Source organism: Panicum virgatum, chromosome 1K (genome assembly GCF_016808335.1).
Source record: "Panicum virgatum strain AP13 chromosome 1K, P.virgatum_v5, whole genome shotgun sequence".
NCBI lineage: Eukaryota > Viridiplantae > Streptophyta > Magnoliopsida > Poales > Poaceae > Panicum > Panicum virgatum.
In genome coordinates this window covers 33,165,357-33,185,339 of record NC_053136.1, presented here as the reverse complement: position 1 = coordinate 33,185,339, position 19,983 = coordinate 33,165,357, and the positions used below count along the sequence as shown (strand labels likewise).

The following is a 19,983-nucleotide window of genomic DNA, read 5'->3' as shown; positions in this document are numbered from 1 at the left end:
TTTATCCATATTTCGTGAAAATGTGTCATTGCAATTTATGATTACTTATAATTTTGTGAAAAAATAGCTCCAATGCAGGGACGGCCAGAGACAGTGAACCAAGGTGATTTGAAATTTATTTATAATTTGTGATTACTTATAGTTATGGATTTGTGAAAAAAGTAGCAGTAATGTATACATGTAGTCATAATTTTCTAAATCTTTAATCCTTCTAATTTGTAGGTTTAAACTATGAAAAGGAAGAAGGGTGGTAGTGCCGCCATTGATTTGAAATCTTTCTTGCAAAGAGCTGCGGCAAAGAAAAAACCTCTTGAGTCAGAGGTTGTTGCTCCACCTACTAATGAAAATCAAAGGCAGATAGTGGTATTTCAAGGGCAGAGTAGCAGTGGGACAAACACCATACCTCTTGAACCAGAGAGAGATGAGGGAAAGGATTCAAACAATCAAGGGAACTTCAGGGAACTTTTGTCTTGGCTGGCAGGGAATATTGAAGAAGTTAATATGGTGGTTCTTGAAAATGCTCCACACAATTGCCAGATGATTGACCACAAGATTCAGAAACAACTTATTGCTGCTTGTGCTCAAGAAACAACCAAATTTATTATAGAGGAACTTGGTGATGAATGCTTTGCCATTCTTGCTGATGAGTCTTGTGATGTCTACCAACAGGAACAATTGGCCCTTTGCTTGCGTTATGTCAATAAAAATGGAGAACCTATTGAGCGGTTTCTTGGTCTTGTGCATGTTGAAGATACTACATCATTGACTCTTAAACAAATAATTCAGTCCTTACTTATCAAATATCAGTTGACTTTATCCAAGATACGTGGTCAAGGGTATGATGGAGCTAGTAATATGAAAGGTCATGTCAATGGTTTAAAGAAATTCTTGATCGAAGCTGAATACATGATTGAAGCACTGAAATTGGGTGAAATTGAAACTGGCCAAGGATTGAATCAAGAGATGGACTTAGCAAGACCAGGTGTCCCATCATTATATTTGTTGAATGTTCTAGACATGCTGGATGGGAAGAATTTCTTAAGAATGTCACTTCTTTCTGTGAGAAGCACAAAGTTAAAGTTGTTGATATAGATGGAAAGTATATTCCTATTCAAAGATCAGCTAAGTTCTATAGAGGTGCCACAAATTACCACAGGTTTCATGCTGATATGTTTTTGGGTGTCATTGATAGGCAACTTCATGAGCTGAATAGCAGGTTTGATGAGGTAAACACAGAGCTATTTAGATGTATGGTAGCATTCAATCCAGCTAATTCTTTTTCTGCCTTTGATAATGAGAAGTTAGTTAAGCTTGCTGGGTTCTATCCTCATGACTTTGATTTTAAGAGAGGAACCAACTTCGTTTTCAACTACGCAACTATATTAATGATGAGAACTTCAAAAATTTGAGAAGTCTAGCAGAATTGTCTATGATGCTAGTTAAAAGAGATATGGTTTCTCGGTATGACATTGTGTACAAACTTCTCAAATTGGTTCTATTTCTTCCTGTTGCAACTGCTGGTGTTGAGAGAATTTTTTCTGCAATGAACACTATCAAAAACAAGTTAAGAAGCAAGATGGGACATGATTTTTTGAATAATTGTTTGACCACATTCATTGAAAGGGACTTCTTCTTGCAAGCGAAGGATGAGAACATCATCAATTATTTTCAAGCTATGAATGACAGAAAAGTTATCTTGTAATTTGTAAGCATCCTTATCAATGCCATTTATTGTTTTAGTACCTCTATTTTCTATATGTTGAACAATTTTATTTTCTATATGTTGAACAATTTTAGAATTCAGGTTATGAACAATTTATGTTGTTAGTACTAAATCATGTGCTACTAATATGTATGCTGGGCTGTTAAATTTTTTTTTCCACTTCTAATAATTTTGAATACCAAGGTCCCAAATCCTGGGCCCGCCCCTGCGCACTGCTAACTAATTAAACAAGACATTTAGGCATACTACATACACAGTGTAATGCAGTGCGTATTATATTTAGGTTTAATTAGTTGGCAGTGCATATTTCTATAGAATTTGGTTATAATGAATGAAACCTTCAATGTAATATCTTATGTGGTATCTTGTTTAACGTTCAATTTAAATTTCGTTTATTGTATCAAATTGGTCAGCCCCAAATGCTTGGACACATGGTTTGTAGCCACTTTAGCACAAGCACCAATTTTATATTTGGGGGGGAGCCTGCCGCCCTACTACCGGGCGGGCGGGCTGCTTGCCGCCTGATTGGGGCGGCATGTGCCTGCCGCCCGGCAGAGAGGCGGCAGGCTCCCGCCAGGGGCCTCCGCGTAAAAAAAATTATATTTATTTACATGTAGGTCCCTGCCGCCCCCTGCCGGGCGGTAGGGGTATAAAATTGTAAAATGTGAAACCAAAAATATATTTCTATAAAAAACATTTTTTAAAAATATATAAATAAAAAAGCCGCCGCGGGCAGCAAGGCAGGCCAGCGGGAGCAGCCAGCCCAGTTCGACCACCAGGCCAGCGGGAAAAGCTGCTGGGTCCGCAGGCCAAGGGCAAGCAAGCCGGCAGCTGCCCAGCAGCAGGTTCGGTTCCCTGCTAGCACCGCCCACGAGGCCCTTGAGGGCGTCAGCTGCCCAGGCCCACACGGCCCACAAGTCTTATTTCTTTTATTTATTTCTTTGCTAGGATTAGTTTATTAGCTTTTTGTTGGTACTAATCCCTATTTTTACTTGCTTGCTTGCTTGCTTAGCTGTTGCTGTTCAACTTCTGATTTAGCTAATATTTATTAGTTCTTGCATGCTTAGTTAGTGTGTGTTAAATAGTTCTTGTTACTAGAGCTTTTCATGCTTAGTAGATAGAGCTTTATTTCTTTTGTGAATCCTTTTGGAAATATTATTCGGGATTTTTGGTGAATCATTGTTTTGATATTTTGGTAGATCTTTACTTCCATTTGTGTCGAGTTTTTCCTAACTGTTTCTAGGGTGACTTCGTCACGAGTTGGCGTGTGTCACCTTGACGATTAAAAGAGAGGCGTGTTAGGTTGAATTCGAAATATAGGCCTTGTTCTCTCACAGAATTATTCAAGACTCCTATCCAGCCCCTCTGGTTACCTATTTTGGTCCTACACAAGTTCTTGCACAATAACTTACAAGTCCGTAAGTCAAGAGTTCAATGGGAATAGGTAGAATTAGGCCACGAGAACTTATCTTTGAAATTTCCATATACAGAAAAATCGCTGTGCACTATGGTCATTTTTTTATTTCAATAGCTTCTTCAAACCTAAACTTCTGAACCTAATGCAAAGTTTATTAATTCCAAACCAAATGTCTTTCACAAAAAATAAATCCCAAGCAAATTATTTGTGTTTTCGTGTCCATACTGTCCATGTAATCAACATGTCACCTGTCCAGAGAACACATTGAATAGGCTTGGCCTATTCATAAAAGTGAACATTTAGAGTCACTCAGAATGATCTTGAATTTCCTGTGTTTATTTATGACAACTAAAATCAATACCTTGCCATCATGAATTTTTTGAGGATGAAAATCAATCTGTGAAATTTGAGTTGCAAGGACGATAAGAAGCATTATTATTTCAAAAGGCTTGGACTAAATGCCCTTGACTTTTCTTGTTTCTCGTTGCAAGTATTATCTTCTATAATGCAATTTTGCTGCTAGAAAAAAAGTAAGGACCCTTGGCAATAAAGCCCAGCTGTTGATCAAGGGTTTGCATGCAGCTACTCTGTAATGGCGTAATCCAATCCGGCACCTCTTGGAGATGGGATTCTTCGATGAGATCTCTGTAATTGAACCAGCAGGAGGGGAGTGGGAGTCTGGATCCATCAGCTTCATCTTCGTGGCTTTCACATGCGTGTCGCCATCACCATGGTGGTGGTGCCGCCGTCACCATGTCAATTTTGTAGAGCACCCCCTAAATTATAATTATCTATCTTACACCCTCCACTATTGCAAAAAACGATTTGTAGCAATGCTCCGCTTTTTTTTCCAAGGGAGGGTTAAAAAGTAATCGATCCGTTGCTACAAATGGAGCGGGGTTAGCAATGGCTGACCCGCCCTTGAAATACATTTGTAGGGGTAGATGACGGTGTCACGCGCCCCTAAAAATGGACGCCATTTTTCGGGGTGGGTCATGGGGTGACCCGCCCCAACAAATTTCTAGGGCGGGTCACCCCATCACCCGCCCCCAAAAAATTTGAACGCAGGGAGGGATGGTTTAAAAAAAATTGCCTGCGGCGGACCTGCTGGCGGCCACTTGTCCCTTATCCTCTCTTCTCCCATTCTCCACTATCCTCTCTCTAGTTCTCCTTTATCTCTCCCCACGATCACCCCTCTCTCTCCCTCCCTCCCTCCCCTATGCACGGCGGCCGGTGGAGCACGGGCACGTGGGCACGGCGGGGCCGAGCACGTGCGCGGGTGGGATGCTGGCGGTGCCGGCGAAGGAGTCCATGAAGGCGTCGAGCCCTATGTTGATGCTCACTAACTATCATTTCCAGGCGTCAACTTGATCAGAAAATCATGAGAGTTTATATTTCTTACACGCATCCTTATTCAATAAAGTCCCTAAACCACACTCTACCTTTTAAAAAATACAAGTTATATTTTGGAGCTAATATGCAGGTTGCAAACACACTTTGGCCCGATATAAAATCACAGAAAATATCAGAGCGACGATTTAGGCTCAAATGGATAAAATGTAGCCCAAGAACCAATCCAAATCAAGTCATGACAGGCCAACCCCAACATGGATCAGACAAAGAGGCCCAGGACAGCCTGCCAGAAGAAGTTGGGGGCGGTTGGTGGCTCGGGCAGGCCGACCGACCTACAGGTCGGCCGACCTAGCCCGTGGGCCCCACCGCCTCAACCAGGGCATGTGGCGCCTCCCCATTAGTCCCCTACGTCGGTTGTGAAGGTTCTCACCCGTGGCTCCCTGCTATAAATACAAGGAAGGGGGAGTAGAGAATGAGAAAACACACACACACACACACACCTCACACCTCTCCTTTCTTGCTCATCTTGCATAGTCTTCAGGCTTAGTAGAGTTTAGGAGAAGTATAGGAGTCATCGAGTCGCCGGAGTTGCTCGAGAGTCTGGTATGGGTTCATCTCTACCTCTCTCTTGTAATATTCGGTCGTTTGTAATAGAATTAGACTATGGTTACCGGTATCTGCTTGAAATATGTTCTGAGTTATATCGGATATATGCTTCTTGATATGGTTGCGTTATTATTCAATGCTTACATTGCATGATCGCCCTGTGCTGGAGATGGTTAGTGTTTTGTTCTTAGAACTCTATCAACTGCTCAGTATTTGTATGATTGCTCTAGTGTGATGTCTGTCCATCTGGAGGGTGGGGGCTCCGCGCGGGACGCTAGAGTATCCCTTACTAGTGTAGACATGGTGTCTAGATTAGCTAAGAGTTGCTGGATGTCAACTATACCCACGGTTTGTAGAGGTAGCCGGTAGATGGTGACAGCCCTGTCCGAGCCCGAGTAATCCTCCATGTTCGGTATGGGGGGTAGGAGGTACATAAAGTCGCCGGGGTGTACGGGCTTCTCCCGTTGCTTCGATAGCGATCTCCCTGTTGTGTAGTTTAATATCTGACGAGCTAACCAATGAGAAAGTATAGATATAGCTAGCCTAGCACAGTTGACTCGAGCTCTGACTTCTGCCTTGCTCCCGACCTAGAGCATCTTTTATTTTTTTATTTATTTATCCAAGAGGGTAGTTTGTGTGTGTGTTACACTACCTCCTACCATGTTATTATCTTACCCCTATTTATGCATGAGAATATCCAATCTAGATAAAGTTCATCAACTAGTCTATATCTCTCCACTCACCGCCTTCCCTGCGGAAATATAAATGACATCCCGGTATACTCCCGGGTAAAATGCTACAGCGGTATTCCGTGCGCTTGCAGATTTATTCGTGGTTCATGAAATACTGCCACCCCAATTGGCGTCTGCGGGCGTCATCGCTGTTTCCCAGTAGTAATGTTGGTAGGCACCAACACCCTATCAAGCCGCTAGACTACGGTGGCGGCGGATCTGGCGCATCCGGCACGTCGTCGAGCGTGGATGATGTGGCGCAACCGCTGGCCGTGGCGCTGACGCTACCGCCGACGAAGCGGACGTGGGGGTGGTGGCGGCCGACGATGAAAAGATAATTCCTATCCGCCATGTGTTTAATTTCTGGCTGTTCACCATCCTCTTTTCCCGGTTGCCACGTGCAGTTCCCGATGAGGTCTCCCTTGCGATAATGTTGCCATATGTTGTTTTAAGTTTGTCTAATTCACCCCTCCCCCTTTTAGGCTACGAATACCGATTCTTTTCAACAAAGAAGTTAATTATTATGACTTCATTCCGTAGCAAATGAAGCACACAACAATAATTACTGATCCATGACGAAATGTTTCAGGCACATATGTTCTGCCAAAAGTAACAGGATATCTGCTGCCGTCACGCACCAAAGCCTTCCAATTATCATTTTTGGAGTTTGAATTGATATCCCATAACAAAAAAAAACTTAAAATAACAATGTTTGATTGTTTGAAGCAAAAAAAAAGAGGTGACGTTGGATACAATACTTTGTAATTTTCTATCTAAAAGGTAATACCTTGTCATGCCGTTCAACACTAGTGATATGGGAAATCTAGATCGCAATCAACAAGTCATACGCCTTTTCCTCTCCTAGAAAGCAACCTGAAGTAAAGTGTATGCTCATTTGGCTGAAAAGGAAACTCTTCCAGGTGTAAGGCAATCGAAAGGACTGAACACCAAATGTCACCACCAAAAAGAAAACATAATTCCTAACCTCCTAACTGCGATACTCTTGATCTCTTTTTTTTTTCAGTAAGATCCTAGCATATATGCAGCGATCTTATTTTCGGTTAAAGAAGAGAGATCATGTGATGATATAATTCTGAAAAATATTTTAGCGTGTACAATGAATCAAATGATTGGGCAGCCTTTGGGATCAAATGTTTGAGCTTCCTTTGAGTTTTATAAAGCTGGGATCCAACAAAACTACAAGAGGAAGGGGCATCCTAAAGGCAAGCGAAGGCACATGCCAATCATCTATCTGAGCCCAACTAATCATGTGAAGGTACTTGTGCCTTTGGGCCCATGTAACGAGTTAGATGTGTGCACTCAATTATTACTTACTATCCTTAATCTATACTATATCTCCTCCCTTTTAATCATTAGAAGGTTCGTCTATTTGCATCAGAGGACAATCATAAGAGGCCTTGAAAGGTGATCTTTCGCCCAACACGCGCACTCCATTTGATACTAGTTGTACAAATAAACTTGGATTTTGTTGCGATGCATTGCAGCAAAAGTAGATTCCGCGCCGTTCCTTCCACGCCCTCTCATGCTTGTTACATGCAGATGTTCATCATGTTAACACAATAACACTGATGAAGCCTTTTGTACAACTATACAATCGAAACAGATGTGTTTTGTGGATTAGTTGTGGGGGCAGAAAGTGGATGGAGATAGTGTAATTTCTGATGTGGATTCAGATGCTTAAGATCATGAGTTATTAGTTATCGCACAATTAGATCAATCAAACTAATTGCAGATCAGTGTTGTCTTTTCCCTGGAAATTATCATCCAAAAATTTCTACTTTCTGAAGGACCGTGAATTGATAGCACTAGGTGATTAAGTGCTTATTTAAGAAAAAGATAGGACAATGCCCAATTCGTTCAGCTAGCATCTTGCACTAGCTAGAGTGCATGGCATTATTATATGCCTTCTCATTTTATTTGATTAATTAAAGAAACAGTGTTGATGTGAATCATGTGACAATGCTAATTCATCAGTTCGTTGCTAAGCATGAATTAAGTTATAGATTAATTTGATTCTCACCCATGTGGCATATGGTTGGGCGCTATAGAAAAGATTTGAAGAAGATATGAGGAATGTTGAGTACTCTATCCTGCTTGTAATGAGTGAATTGTCAACCGTGCGGTGTGATCGTGCGCTTGGTCTTTGGATTGCAGGTACACGGGCGTCGAGTGTCGACGGGGAGCTACCGTGGAGGTGTTGTGGCCGATGGACCGTGCGGTGGACGGCGGTGAAGGGCAGCCGGGACCGGAGCTTGGACCGGGTGGCAGCTGTGGCGTCCACTCCTGGATCGAGGGCGCAAGCGGCGATGGAAGGCAGGTTTCTTGGTTTGCGCCACAAAACCAATGAGGTGGACGGCAGTTGAAGACGCCAAGTCGTGGAGGTGACGGGCATCGGTCTCGGGACTGACGGAGGTGACGGGCGTCGACGGCGTCTAGGGCCTCGCTGCGGGCGAGGAGGTGACGGGCGTCTGGCGGCGTCTAGGGCCGTCAGAAGGCTGAGGCGGGAACGACGTCTAGGGCACGGCGTGGAGGCGGGAATCTTCCCGCGCGTGAGGTTTTGGCGGTTTTCTCAAAACCGGCCACCTACCCGGGTTTCGCGGACCCTCCAAAACCACGGAATGGATCTTCATCAAGACGACGGCATCGTGGAGAAGACTTCGTTCCGAAGAAAGAACCTCGGCCGTCGGATGAGATCGTGTACAGGGGGTGCTGCAGGCCAACCGGTCTGATCGGTCCCTGGCACCGGTCTGACCGGTCTAACCAACCGGTCTGACCGGTCCAGCGTATCGGTCTGACCAGTCCCGCGGGTATAAATACCCCTTCACTTGTGTTAGGTTAATTGCGGCTTTTAGAACTTATCCGTGAATTCTCTATTCCTCCAGGCCGCTGCCCCAGTGTTCCCCTCCCTCTGTTCCTCTCTTTAGAGTAGATTTTGTCCATGGATTATTGAGACCTTGAGTGGGATTTGATTGGGAAAGGAGGCCCTATCCTCCTCGTGCCCTCTGGGCTTTTGAATCGATTCAATCCCCTCGTTTTTGTACCCATTTGTGATGGATTTTGGCTTCGTTTTTGGTGCACACGATTGCGACGGTTCCATGAGTTCTTTGCTGTGATTCTCGTGCTTCTAGCTCTGTCCTAATCCCTCTGGAATCACTAGCTCGTTCGAATTCGATTTCTTGAGTTTTAGAGAAAACCCCACTCCTTTTGATCTCATCCCGAAATTCTCGTGCTATGGATATCCTTAGGGTGAGATCTCTTGGGGATATGTTCTTGGGGTAGAAACGAAGCCTTCCTCCGAGTTTCATCAATTTTCGTGGTCGTTTGGTCGAGATTCATCGTTTGAATCCAAGTTTTCGGGGGTTTTCTGGGTGCCACCGGTCAGACCGGTAGGCAAGACCGGTTAGACCGGTCTGCAAGTTTTTGAACAAGCCGCGACCGGTTAGACCGGTCCAGTGAACCGGTCAGACCGGTCCAGGCAGATCAGTTCTGCAGCTTTCCCGATTCGCTTCCGATTTGCTTCGTGGTTTCGCTCGCTCGTTCGAGACTTTTTGTGTTGGTTTAGCTTTTCCATAGCTATTCCAAACTCTGGTCAGAACGCTTGAGGGCTTGGGTGATTTTCGGGATATAGGCCGACGGTTTAAATTTCGAAGAAATTTTGATCGGCTCCCATTCACCCCCCTCTGGTCGCCGGCTTCGGTCCCTCAAGATAAAACAAACAAATTAAGTTGCAAGGATCTGCATTCTGCAGCACAAAAAACTGCATTCTAAAAGCTAAACAACTAGCTAGTGAACCATAGCTTGACGATGTCGATCGCAAACCGACGAGACGAGGTAGCATTGATTGTACACCGAATTTTTATAGAACAGGGTATTCGTAGATCACCTAGTACGCTAGCTATCGTCAATTCAACAGGCATACCGTGATTGAATTTTCTCCAGTGTGTAGTGAGTGGAACGAACAACTATATAAAACAACTATATTAGGTATTAGGGGGCATGTGAAGTTCCAGTGCTTGTAGTAGCCTTCAACTCTGGCACCTACAACTTTGACCTGGACTTGGACTGTTAAATCAAGCTAGGTATCATGGACAAAACAGATCACAGAGATATTCTGTGCAACTTGTCATTAGGATAACGAGAGCCACAGTTTGGTCGGTTTGGACCTTGTTGTGTGCAAAATTAATTAAGCAAACTAATGAATCTCAAGTTGAAGATCACCGTGATAAATAATGTAAGTGAATTTATGTTCTAACTCACTGATCACATGTATAGACGACGCGATCCACCATCCAAAACTTCCTGTTGGATCACATTTTTGTGACATTGCAGCGTATTTTTCATTAGAGTGGTGAACCACTCCGTCAGAAGATTCATGTGATCCAGCAGGAACATATGAACCTGCGTTACTTCTAGATCACATCAAGCCAAAGGATGCTAGCCCAGTTGGTTAGTTACTCCGGCGGCATCCCTCAGGTCCTGAGTTCGACTCCCCGTGGGAGCAAATTTAAGGCTGAGGGTAAAAAAATCCCCTTGCTGGCCCCGTGTGCCAAAGCACTGGTTGTGAGACGACCCAGGTCGGCCTGAGGACCCTTACATGGCCCAGGCAGGTAGTTCCCAGGGGTTACGTCTCCCAGTGTCAGGGCGGGGTCAGGGTTCGGGGATTTTCTCGGTCGGGGAAGCCGAGACTTCTTCTTAAGCTAATACCGGTGGGGCGGTCTTTCCCCACCCGGCCGAGTTTTTTCTAGATCACATGAACCATCCGAGAGTGGTTCACCTATTGTTAGATGAAATTGCACCCTCAATGCTAGAAACATATGTGCATCTATATATGCTTCAATAATTCACCCTCCTTTCCCTCTCACAAGCCTTGCTTGAAAGCATAGTCCCTAAATTAGTTTGGGTATCATGGTATAACTATTTGCATTTTAAATTTAAAAACTATTTTTTCTGTCCTTAATAAAGTGGTGGTGCTCTCAATTTCGTAGCTGGATCTGCTCACGACTTGGCGATCTTTATTCTTTGGTGTAAAGCAACTCTAACTATACATCATTCAATATCCCACATTGCCATTTGCCCTTATTAATGCCCCTTTTTTGGGCACGTCTGGGTTCGAGCTCGGGCGAGCGAGCTCCCACGACGGGAGGCTCCGCCTAGCTCGGTCTCCCTTAATGCTCTATTTTGTACTCGGCTGTAACTATGGTTGTGGGAAGCAACTTCTGCATTCATGACTACCTCCTTATTAACATCAATACATCGAGTTTTTGGTGGTTGCCACTAACACACTCTAGTGCAAAGAAGTAACCAGACTTATGAAGCATTCCATTTCTGTTAGTCCCACTGAAAAGTTACAGATGTTAATGTGTTCACTACTAGAATTCTAAAATTCAATTGTTTTTTCAAATGGATGAGTTATTACCAGTGTTTTTTGTTATATTTTTTTTTCAAAAATCCAAGTCTTCTTTTTAGCCTCAGTGAGATAACTGCTAAGGCTTATTTGTCAAGCGACTGATGTTTTATTAAATGTTAGTTGGGGTTTCTTGGTTGTCAATTTATTAAACCTCTCCACTTGATAAGAAATTAGAAGAACAACCCTTGGCCATTTAAGAGTAAAACTCAGGAAATCTTTCGTATCATTTAGTGGTTTCAAAAACCCCCTTGACGACGCTTAAAAAAAAAACCTTGACGAGACTTTTGTACCTTCCATATATTTGAATTTGAATTACTCAGTTTAAAAAAGCACGATTTTGGAAGTTCAAATGACATTTGGACGTTTAAGAAAACATAAGAACTAATAGTATTGGGCCCCTCACGTTGTTGCTGAAGTTCCTTTTTGGTTGGTTAGATCGAATCAATGGTGGATGCTGGGAGATTGAGAGCACGCCGTGGACGGATGCAACTTGAGAGCACCGGAGGTCGGTCACGTTGATCCCATCATGCATCGTGCAGTCACCCTGCCCATGCCACCACCGGTCTAAATCATTGGTTGACCGCTTTTGCCGCCCCCACACACCACAACGAATGAATTGAATCCAATTATGTGGGACCCACGCATCCATGCCTACTACCATCACTGTACCTCCTGCTAATCATTCCTAAGATTGGCCATTACCACCTCACCATTTGTTTACTTGTTGCTTCTTTGCTTTCCCGCCACTATATATACTCCCTCCATGCAACCGCCCCATGCACCTCCAGCAGCAACCACCAACGACCACAACCAACTCTCTCTCTCTCTCTCTCTCTCTCTCTCTCTCTCTCTCTCTCTCTCTCTCTCTCTCTCTCTCTCTCTCTCTCTCTCTCTCTCTCTCTCTCTCTCGTCTCTCCTGTGCTGTGTCATTGTGTGTGAGCGAGCGAGCATGGACTTCTCCTACTTCTTCTCGTCGTCATCAGAGAAGAAGTCGTCGAAGCGCCGCCAGCAGCAGCAGCAGGACAGTGGCAACGAGACGAGGTACCTCGGGGTGAGGCGGCGGCCGTGGGGCCGGTACGCGGCGGAGATCCGGGACCCGGCCACCAAGGAGCGGCACTGGCTCGGCACGTTCGACACGGCGGAGGAGGCCGCCATCGCCTACGACCGCGCCGCCCGCAACCTCCGCGGCGCCAACGCCCGCACCAACTTCGCCTACCCGGACCTGCCGCCGGGCTCCTCCGTCACCCCCTACCTCTCCCCCGACCTCCCCGCCGACCAGCTCCAGCACTACTACGCCAACCCCCTCGTCACCGCCGCCGCTGAGTCGGCGCCGCCGGCCTGCGGCCAGCCCGCTCATGGCGGCGCCGGCGGCGAGGCCTACCACCAGTACCACGTGCCGGCGGAGATGTCGTACGGCTCCGTAGACGCTTCGATGGCCTACGGCGGGAACAACGGTGCCGAGATGGACATGTACTTCGACGGCGGCGCCGCCGCCAGTGGGGGTGACAGCAGGGCGTGGTGCGACGCGTCGGAGCTGGACTTCGGCGGCGGCTACAACGACGACGCGGCGGCGGCGGCGGCCAACGCGTCGCACGGCGTGTACTTCGAGGAAGGGTATGTGCACAGCCCTCTGTTCTCGCCGATGCCGGCGGCCGATGAGGTCAACGGGTTCCAGCTCGGCGGCTCGTCGTCCTCGTACTACTACTGATCGCGATGGGTTCTCGTCGTCGCCGGCGGCTCGGCGCCCGCTGGAGGGGACTGCATATATATCCTCCGGCGTGGCGAGTTGTTTGTGTGTGTGGTTCGTTGCTTAACTAGTTGTTTGACCTGCTGTGTATTTTAATCATCAATTCATCATCATCGGAGTGCGTTGTGAGTCAGTGGACCCGGCCGGTCTTATGTTTTGGTGATTTGGGCCTGAAGTTTGTATGTGCTTGTTTTATCTGGCATCAATTGTATTATGTGTAAAGTTCAGTCGGCATGTATTCTGTGGTGCTGGCGCTTTCAGTGCAATCTCTTAATTTGCTTCAGTGCAAGATACTCGTTGGTTTACAGGAAGGTGAAGATTCTCCTCCATTGTTCAAGGTTCTAAATAGATGTCTTCAGAACTTCAGGAAAGAATTTGCTTTGGTTATTGAAAGTGATCGGGTGCTCTAGCCTAAGAGGGGGAGGGGGTGAATTAGGCACTAATAAAAACTTAGACCTATGGCTCCAACTAGTTTGCACAAAGCTTAAACTAAAACAAGCTATCTAGATGTGCAACTAGATTGTTCTAGTGTAAAACCCCTATACCAAAAGAGTTTAGCAACCTATAGCCTTTCCTATCAAGAAACTATTCTATGAAAGTAAAGGCATACAAATTACTAGAATGAAATGCGGAAGCTTAAAGAGCGGGATAGGAGATAGCAAACTCTTGACGCGGGTGTTTATCCCGTGGTTCGGTTAGCCACAAAGGCACACCTACATCCACGTTGTTGTAGCACTCACTAAGAGTATTGCTACTCGGCCACCAAGTCTCTTCCGTGAACACAATCACGGTCACCTTGGCCCCGGGTTCCACTAAGGAGCTTCTCCACAAAGGATGGGGGTCTCCACGTCCCCCGCACAAAGGTGTCGTCGCCGCTCCACACCAAGTCGGAGGGTCGATGACGTTGCCGACGAGCTCCACGCTCCAAGGTGCCGGCGCACCAAGCTCTTGTTTTGGTTCACTAATGAACCACAGCACAAAGGCTCTAAGCCTTGCAAACTCACTCACTAAGAGCTAATCCTTTACACAACACTCTCAAAGTGTGCTAAGGGCTAAGGATATGATCTTGATGCTTTTGTATGGCTTGGAGATGTTCTTGGGTGTGTGTGGGATGTCCAGCAACTCCAGCAATCTTCAAATGGCCGGGGTGAGGCGTATATATAGGCCACCAAGTCTTGTAGCCGTTGCTCCAACGGTTAGCTGAAAATCTGCGTACCACCGGAAGAACCGATGCCTCTTGGCAGGGTAGCGTCGGTTCATCCGGTCACTCATAACACGAAGTAGCCGTTGGACTCCTGATGGCTGACGCAGAGACCACCGGTTGAACCGATGCTTTGCACCGATGCCTCACCGGTTCAACCGGTGCTGAAGGAATCTTCTCCTGGATGCTGACGTCATTACACCGGTGGTATGCACCGATGCACCGTCGGTTGAACCGGTGCTGAAGAAACTTCTTCTGGGCACTTGACATCGTCTCTGGTACAAAGGACGGCCATTGCACCGATGCCCTATTTTAGACCGTCGGTTCAACCGGTGCCTATAGGCTGACTTGGCTTCGATTCCCTTCTGCACCAAAGTATCAAGGCGTCGGTTCTTCCGACTACCATCGGATGCTCCGATGCCCTGGCGTCGGTTCTTCCGGTGCTCCTGAATCGAAGAGCTTTCAGGGCGCTGCCCTGAGACCCGCGAGGGGCGGCTCCCCCTCGACCCCCGTCCGCTAACCGGGTAGCGGAACCCCCGTAGGGGCAGTCCATCGGGCCTTGCTACGCCTATCTTCTCTTTCTCTTTGTCATCACTTGAACCTAAAAGCCTGAGAATGATTATCTTAACAATCATATTAGTCCAAGTGTTGTGTTGTCATTCGATCACCAAAATCACTCGAAATGGCATCAATGGTGCCATGTTCGTTACAATCTCCCCCTTTTTGGTGATTGATGACAACACAATCAAAGCAATCATAATTTGCATAAAATTGACAAATTTAACAACTTGATACCAATTGAAATTAATTGAAAACCGCTTACGCTTGCTTGGATGTTTACCACCATCCAATGACGACTTGGCCTCCCCCTAAAACCATGATTCCCCCTTTTAACCTCCCCTTATGTTGATACTTCTCCATCATGACTTGATTCACTTAGGTATTTCTCCCCCTTTGGGATATACTTCTTCAATTTGCTTAGCAAGGAGCATGAAGAGCTCAAACTAAAATTTGAGAGCATTAATGATACTAATGACTCTTTGGAAATGAAGCAAACTATCCCTTGTGCAATTCCTATCTCTAGGGTAGATGCTTCAACTTCTTGCATTAATTTAATTGATAATTCTTGCTCTAACCCTTGCAATGAGAAATGCAATGAGAATGTTGTTGTAGAATCATGTGATGATCTCATTGCCAAGGAGAATGATGAGCTCAAGCAAGAAGTGGAAAGGCTCATGAAGGACTTGTATAGATTGAAGGGCAAAAGCATGAAGAGCAATGTCCAACCTTCTCAAGATAACCGTGAGAACATGGTGAAGAAGCTTGAGAAGGGGTCCATCGTGACTTGCTCTAAGTGCCACAAAGAAGGCCACAAGTCCAACAAGTGTCCTCAACCAAGAAAGAAGCTTTCGGATGAGAAGAACAAGAAGAAGCTAACAATCAAGAGTTCTCTCATCTACACCAAGCCCAACCGGAGGAACAAAAGCAATAGCACCTCCTATGTGATCAAGAAGAAAACAAATGGCAAGGTGGTTGCCCACAAGGTTGGGAAGCAAGAAAAGAGTTGGAACCGCCCCATTTGGGTGCCCAAGGATGTCATCATCAATATGAAGGGGCCTCAAATGGTGTGGGTTCCAAAGGAGGTTTGAAGCCCATGGAATAGCTTCGGGGGATTTGGAGGCTTAGCTCACAAGTTGAAGTGAAGGTTCAAACCAAAGAAGCTAAGCTCACAACTTGGACATTTGATTGCCCAAGTCCCCCATAAGGTAATGGTAGCTAAAAGTTTCAATTCAAGCATCATGTAGCTCCATTGCTCTTGCTAGGTTGTTTGCATTGCATCACCTAGTGTAATATATGGTGGGTTGCTTGTGTCATGACTCTAACCCATGAGCAACCTACATGGTTTGATAAGTGTGTAGAAAGCTACACAAGGTTACCCTTCATGGTACATGCATTTCATAAGGTATGTATTTCATATGTGTACCATGAACACAAGCTATAGGGTAAACTTCCTAATTGTGTCAAAATTAATGTGCATACATTTGCTTGGTGATTCAAACACTAAATGCACACTTTTAGGGGGAGTTCATCCTATAGGTTGTGATTTTTGAGACTAACATGTTTTCTAGCTTATCTTTTGTAGTCTCACGTGGAGTTAACACTCTAAGAGAATGTTTCTCACGATCAATGTGAATAAACAACTCTACAAGAGTGATTAGATAAATTGTGCTTCATGCATATTGAGTCATGCTCTATTGAACTTAAATGCTCATATCTAAGTTCATAGGCTATGTACTCATACATTTGCTTAACCTTGGTGTACCAAGTGCTTCTTGTTTAAAGACTTTCAATTGATTGCAAGTCACTTTCTTTTAGTACATGCAAGGTAAACAAAGAAACCCCCGGAGGTATGTAAGGTTCTAAACTAATTAAATTGGTATCTTTGTCATATCCTATTTACTTTAGAGCTACCTCCGTGCATGATATGATCTAAGCTTTCTAATTATTACTTCTAGTTGTGCACTTGATTTTCACATTATCATTTTGTGCACATACTTATGGAAAGCTTAGCTCATGTCATGCTAGTTTCGTGATTTTGTGATCCACCATAGTATAGTTTTCAATTGGTATCTTCATTGATATCATACAATTGGATCATGAATCATGAACTAACTCTCTAGGCTACTAATCTTCTCTTGAGCTATATTGTTTTGCAAGACCTTGTTTTTAGGAACAAGACCTTTTAGGTGATTTGATTCCAAAGGGGGAGAAATGTGGATCAAAGCAAGGTATTTTTCTCAAGGAAAAGAAGTATATCCCAAAGGGGGAGAAATACCTAAGTGAATCAAGTCATGATGGAGAAGTATCAACATAAGGGGAGGTTAAAAGGGGGAATCATGGTTTTAGGGGGAGGCCAAGTCGTCATTGGATGGTGGTAAACATCCAAGCAAGCGTAAGCGGTTTTCAATTAATTTCAATTGGTATCAAGTTGTTAAATTTGTCAATTTTATGCAAATTATGCTTGCTTTGATTGTGTTGTCATCAATCACCAAAAAAGGGGAGATTGTAACGAACATGGCACCATTGATGCCATGTTCGTTACAGTTATTCTCAGAGCAAAGACACGATGGAAAGATACAATGTTAGAATGGTTAGAAACACTAGTGTAATTGAGCTAATTTTTTTCTTTTCTTTCTTTGTTTCTTGAACTTCCTCTGTAAACACTTTTTGCTTCTTTAATATAATATAATCAGTAGGGGAAACCCCTCTTGTTTCATAAAAAAAGTATTTATCCCGATAAAACCGGCTATAGCACGCTAAACGTCATAACGGCAGTCCTGCCACTACACCTTAGTCGGCGATTTAAAACCATGCTATTATCACAAACATCCTAGAGTATTTTTTTTAACAAAATATAATCAGTTTTCGAACTATGCGGCCGCATATAGCCAAATTTCATATTACCTTCAGCTCAAGAGCTAATCACAAATAATAGAGGAAACAGTACACAAACTAAAGGGAGAAACTAAAAAGCAAAAAGCATTAGTTCACTACCGAAAACGGCAAACGTGGCTGTTGGCGCAAATTTAGGGCCAACACACACGAATGCGCACGATTGCGCAGCGAGCGACGGCACAGATGTGGCGCCGATGCTCAGGGCGGTCAGACCGGTTCGCCGGCGAAGAACGGCGAAGTCCGACGAACGCTCACCTGGGAGGGACCCCGTCAGGGCGGGCGCACGTATGGTTGTTCTAGAATCGGAAGGCCACGTAGAACGCCTTCAGACGTCGCGGAGACGAAGGAAGAATAGTAAAAAAGGGTTGGAAGGAGCTAGGGTTTGGAGATAAAAGTAAAGGTAATAAACATAAACAAAAGTAATATATTGATGTGTTTTTGATCAATTGGATACCCTCAATCGACCATGTCCCTTTATATTTATAGGGAGGGATGGTCTTATCCCATAAGGAGTTGAAACCTCAATTAAAACCGTGTCAAAATACAACTCCTAACTCGGACTGAGCTGCCTTGACCGGTCTGACCGCCCTGGACAACCGGTCTGACCGGTCTAGGTCTGGGTCAAATCTTCCCGAAGTCATAACTCTCTCATCCGAACTCCAAATTGGACGTTCTATATATGAATCTTGATCTACTCGATGAGAGCTATCCAATGGTGAAGTCTATTTTGCATTTTGAATAAGTTTACTAGACCGGTCTGATCGGTTTAGGGAAGCGGTCTGACCGGTTCGACCAGTTGTGCCAATTTTGGTTGTCAACATTGGCTTTGCAGGTCGAAGTTTGCCGTGAGCGCTTCGCCGTGGGCGGCACACGGCAAAGTATAGACAGAAGCCATGGATGTGATGGCTAATGCGATCGCATTAGTGGAGCAGGTGAGTTGCTGTTGCCGTCCATTTTGACTGTGGTTGTCTGCCTGTTTGCCGTTGGCAGCTTGTCGCATTCGCGTGATGCCGATTGTGAAATGTGAGTCCACCTGGCAGCAGTGGCGGAGCTGGGATTCAAATTGAGGGGGGGCTCATTTTCTTTTCTTCTTCCTCCCTCCTTCATTTTTCTTCTTCTTCCTCCTCCTTTCTTCTTCCTCTTCTTCACTCATGCTTGAAAAATGTTGGGGGGGCTTTGGAGCGGGGGGGGGGGGGCTCCATAGGTTTCCATGGGAGTAGGGGGGCTGGAGCACCCCCAACACCCCCTGGCTCCGCCACTGCCTGGCACCCTTCTTTGAGGCACCGAAGAGATGTGAGTAATGAGTAGCTACACACGGAGAATGGAGAGAGAACTTCATGGGCCAAGAGATCAATGTGGATTGTGGACTTCTGAGCAACCGTATGATATTGTGAGCTTTTGTTGTGGGTAAGGTGGATTAAAATATATTAAGAGGTACTTAAAAATTAAGTTGAGGTTAAAGAGTACTTAAAGAAATTTCTGTTAGGGGAGGGGAGCCATGGCCCCTGTCAGCCCCTTCAGTTCCGCCGCTGCCTCTTTTGTCACAAACAACCTAGAGTTTTTCTTTTAGAAAATAGAATTAGTTTCCGAACTCTGCGACCGCACATATAGCCAAATTTTATATTGCCTTCAGTTCTCGCAAATAATAGAGGAATGAGTACACAAACTGAAGGGAGAAATTAAAAGCAAAGTGCATTATCGCCTACAGTTAGGCACCTGTGACTGTGTCAACGCGATACTCTAAAAAGATCTCCATTTTGGCAACCATGATCTTTAGAATTGGTTAGAGCATCTTCAACAATTCCTCATCTCTCTTCCCCATCCTTATTAAAGAAAAGAGAAAAAACAGTTTTCAATAGTTTCCATCCTACTTTCTCATCTCCTAACAATTGTCAAATTGACCATCTTTCTGCGTAAATATGCGTACGCCCTCCCACGTTTTTTTTCTCATCGCTACAAAAAGAACACGGCCGCCGCAGCCCCTTCGAACCCCCTTCAGCTATCAAATTCGACTGCTACGACGTTCGCCTGCTCAAGATGACGGCATCATGACGATCCCCTCGACGAGATGACTCTTTTTTGCCACTCCCCGTCGCTTGCCGTCCGCCGGAACACCGCCATCCACGAGGAGCTCTCGAATCGGCTGCCGTCGGCCAGAGGGTCTGCTCCTCCGTGGGTGTTGACCCACGTGAGTTCCCTTTGCCTTGCTCTTCCTTTCCCCACCTGATCCGAGCCAGGCGCCCATCGAATCGTTGGCGGGCTGGACCAACCTGAGATTCGGCCGCCATGGCTAGGAAAGCTTCAAGCTTTTCGCACGGATA

The 19,983-nt window shown here is 45.2% G+C and overlaps 1 protein-coding gene across 1 annotated transcript; it reads left to right on the top strand.

The window, feature by feature from the left end:
* Positions 1-12,207: 12,207 nt before the first annotated feature.
* Positions 12,208-12,966, top strand: LOC120656678 (ethylene-responsive transcription factor LEP-like). The gene is made up of 2 exons (XM_039934861.1): positions 12,208-12,625; positions 12,683-12,966. The coding sequence occupies exons 1-2, from the start codon at positions 12,208-12,210 to the stop codon at positions 12,964-12,966; spliced, it is 702 nt and encodes a 233-aa protein (XP_039790795.1).
* The last annotated feature ends 7,017 nt before the right edge of the window (positions 12,967-19,983 follow it).

Coding starts and splice junctions, on each gene's coding strand:
- LOC120656678 (XM_039934861.1), top strand. CDS start 12,208: ATGGACTTCTCCTACTTCTTCTCGTCGTCATCAGAGAAGAAGTCGTCG. Junction 12,626..12,682: donor GCCCGCTCATGGCGGCGCCG/GCGGCGAGGCCT, acceptor ACGGCTCCGTAG/ACGCTTCGATGGCCTACGGC.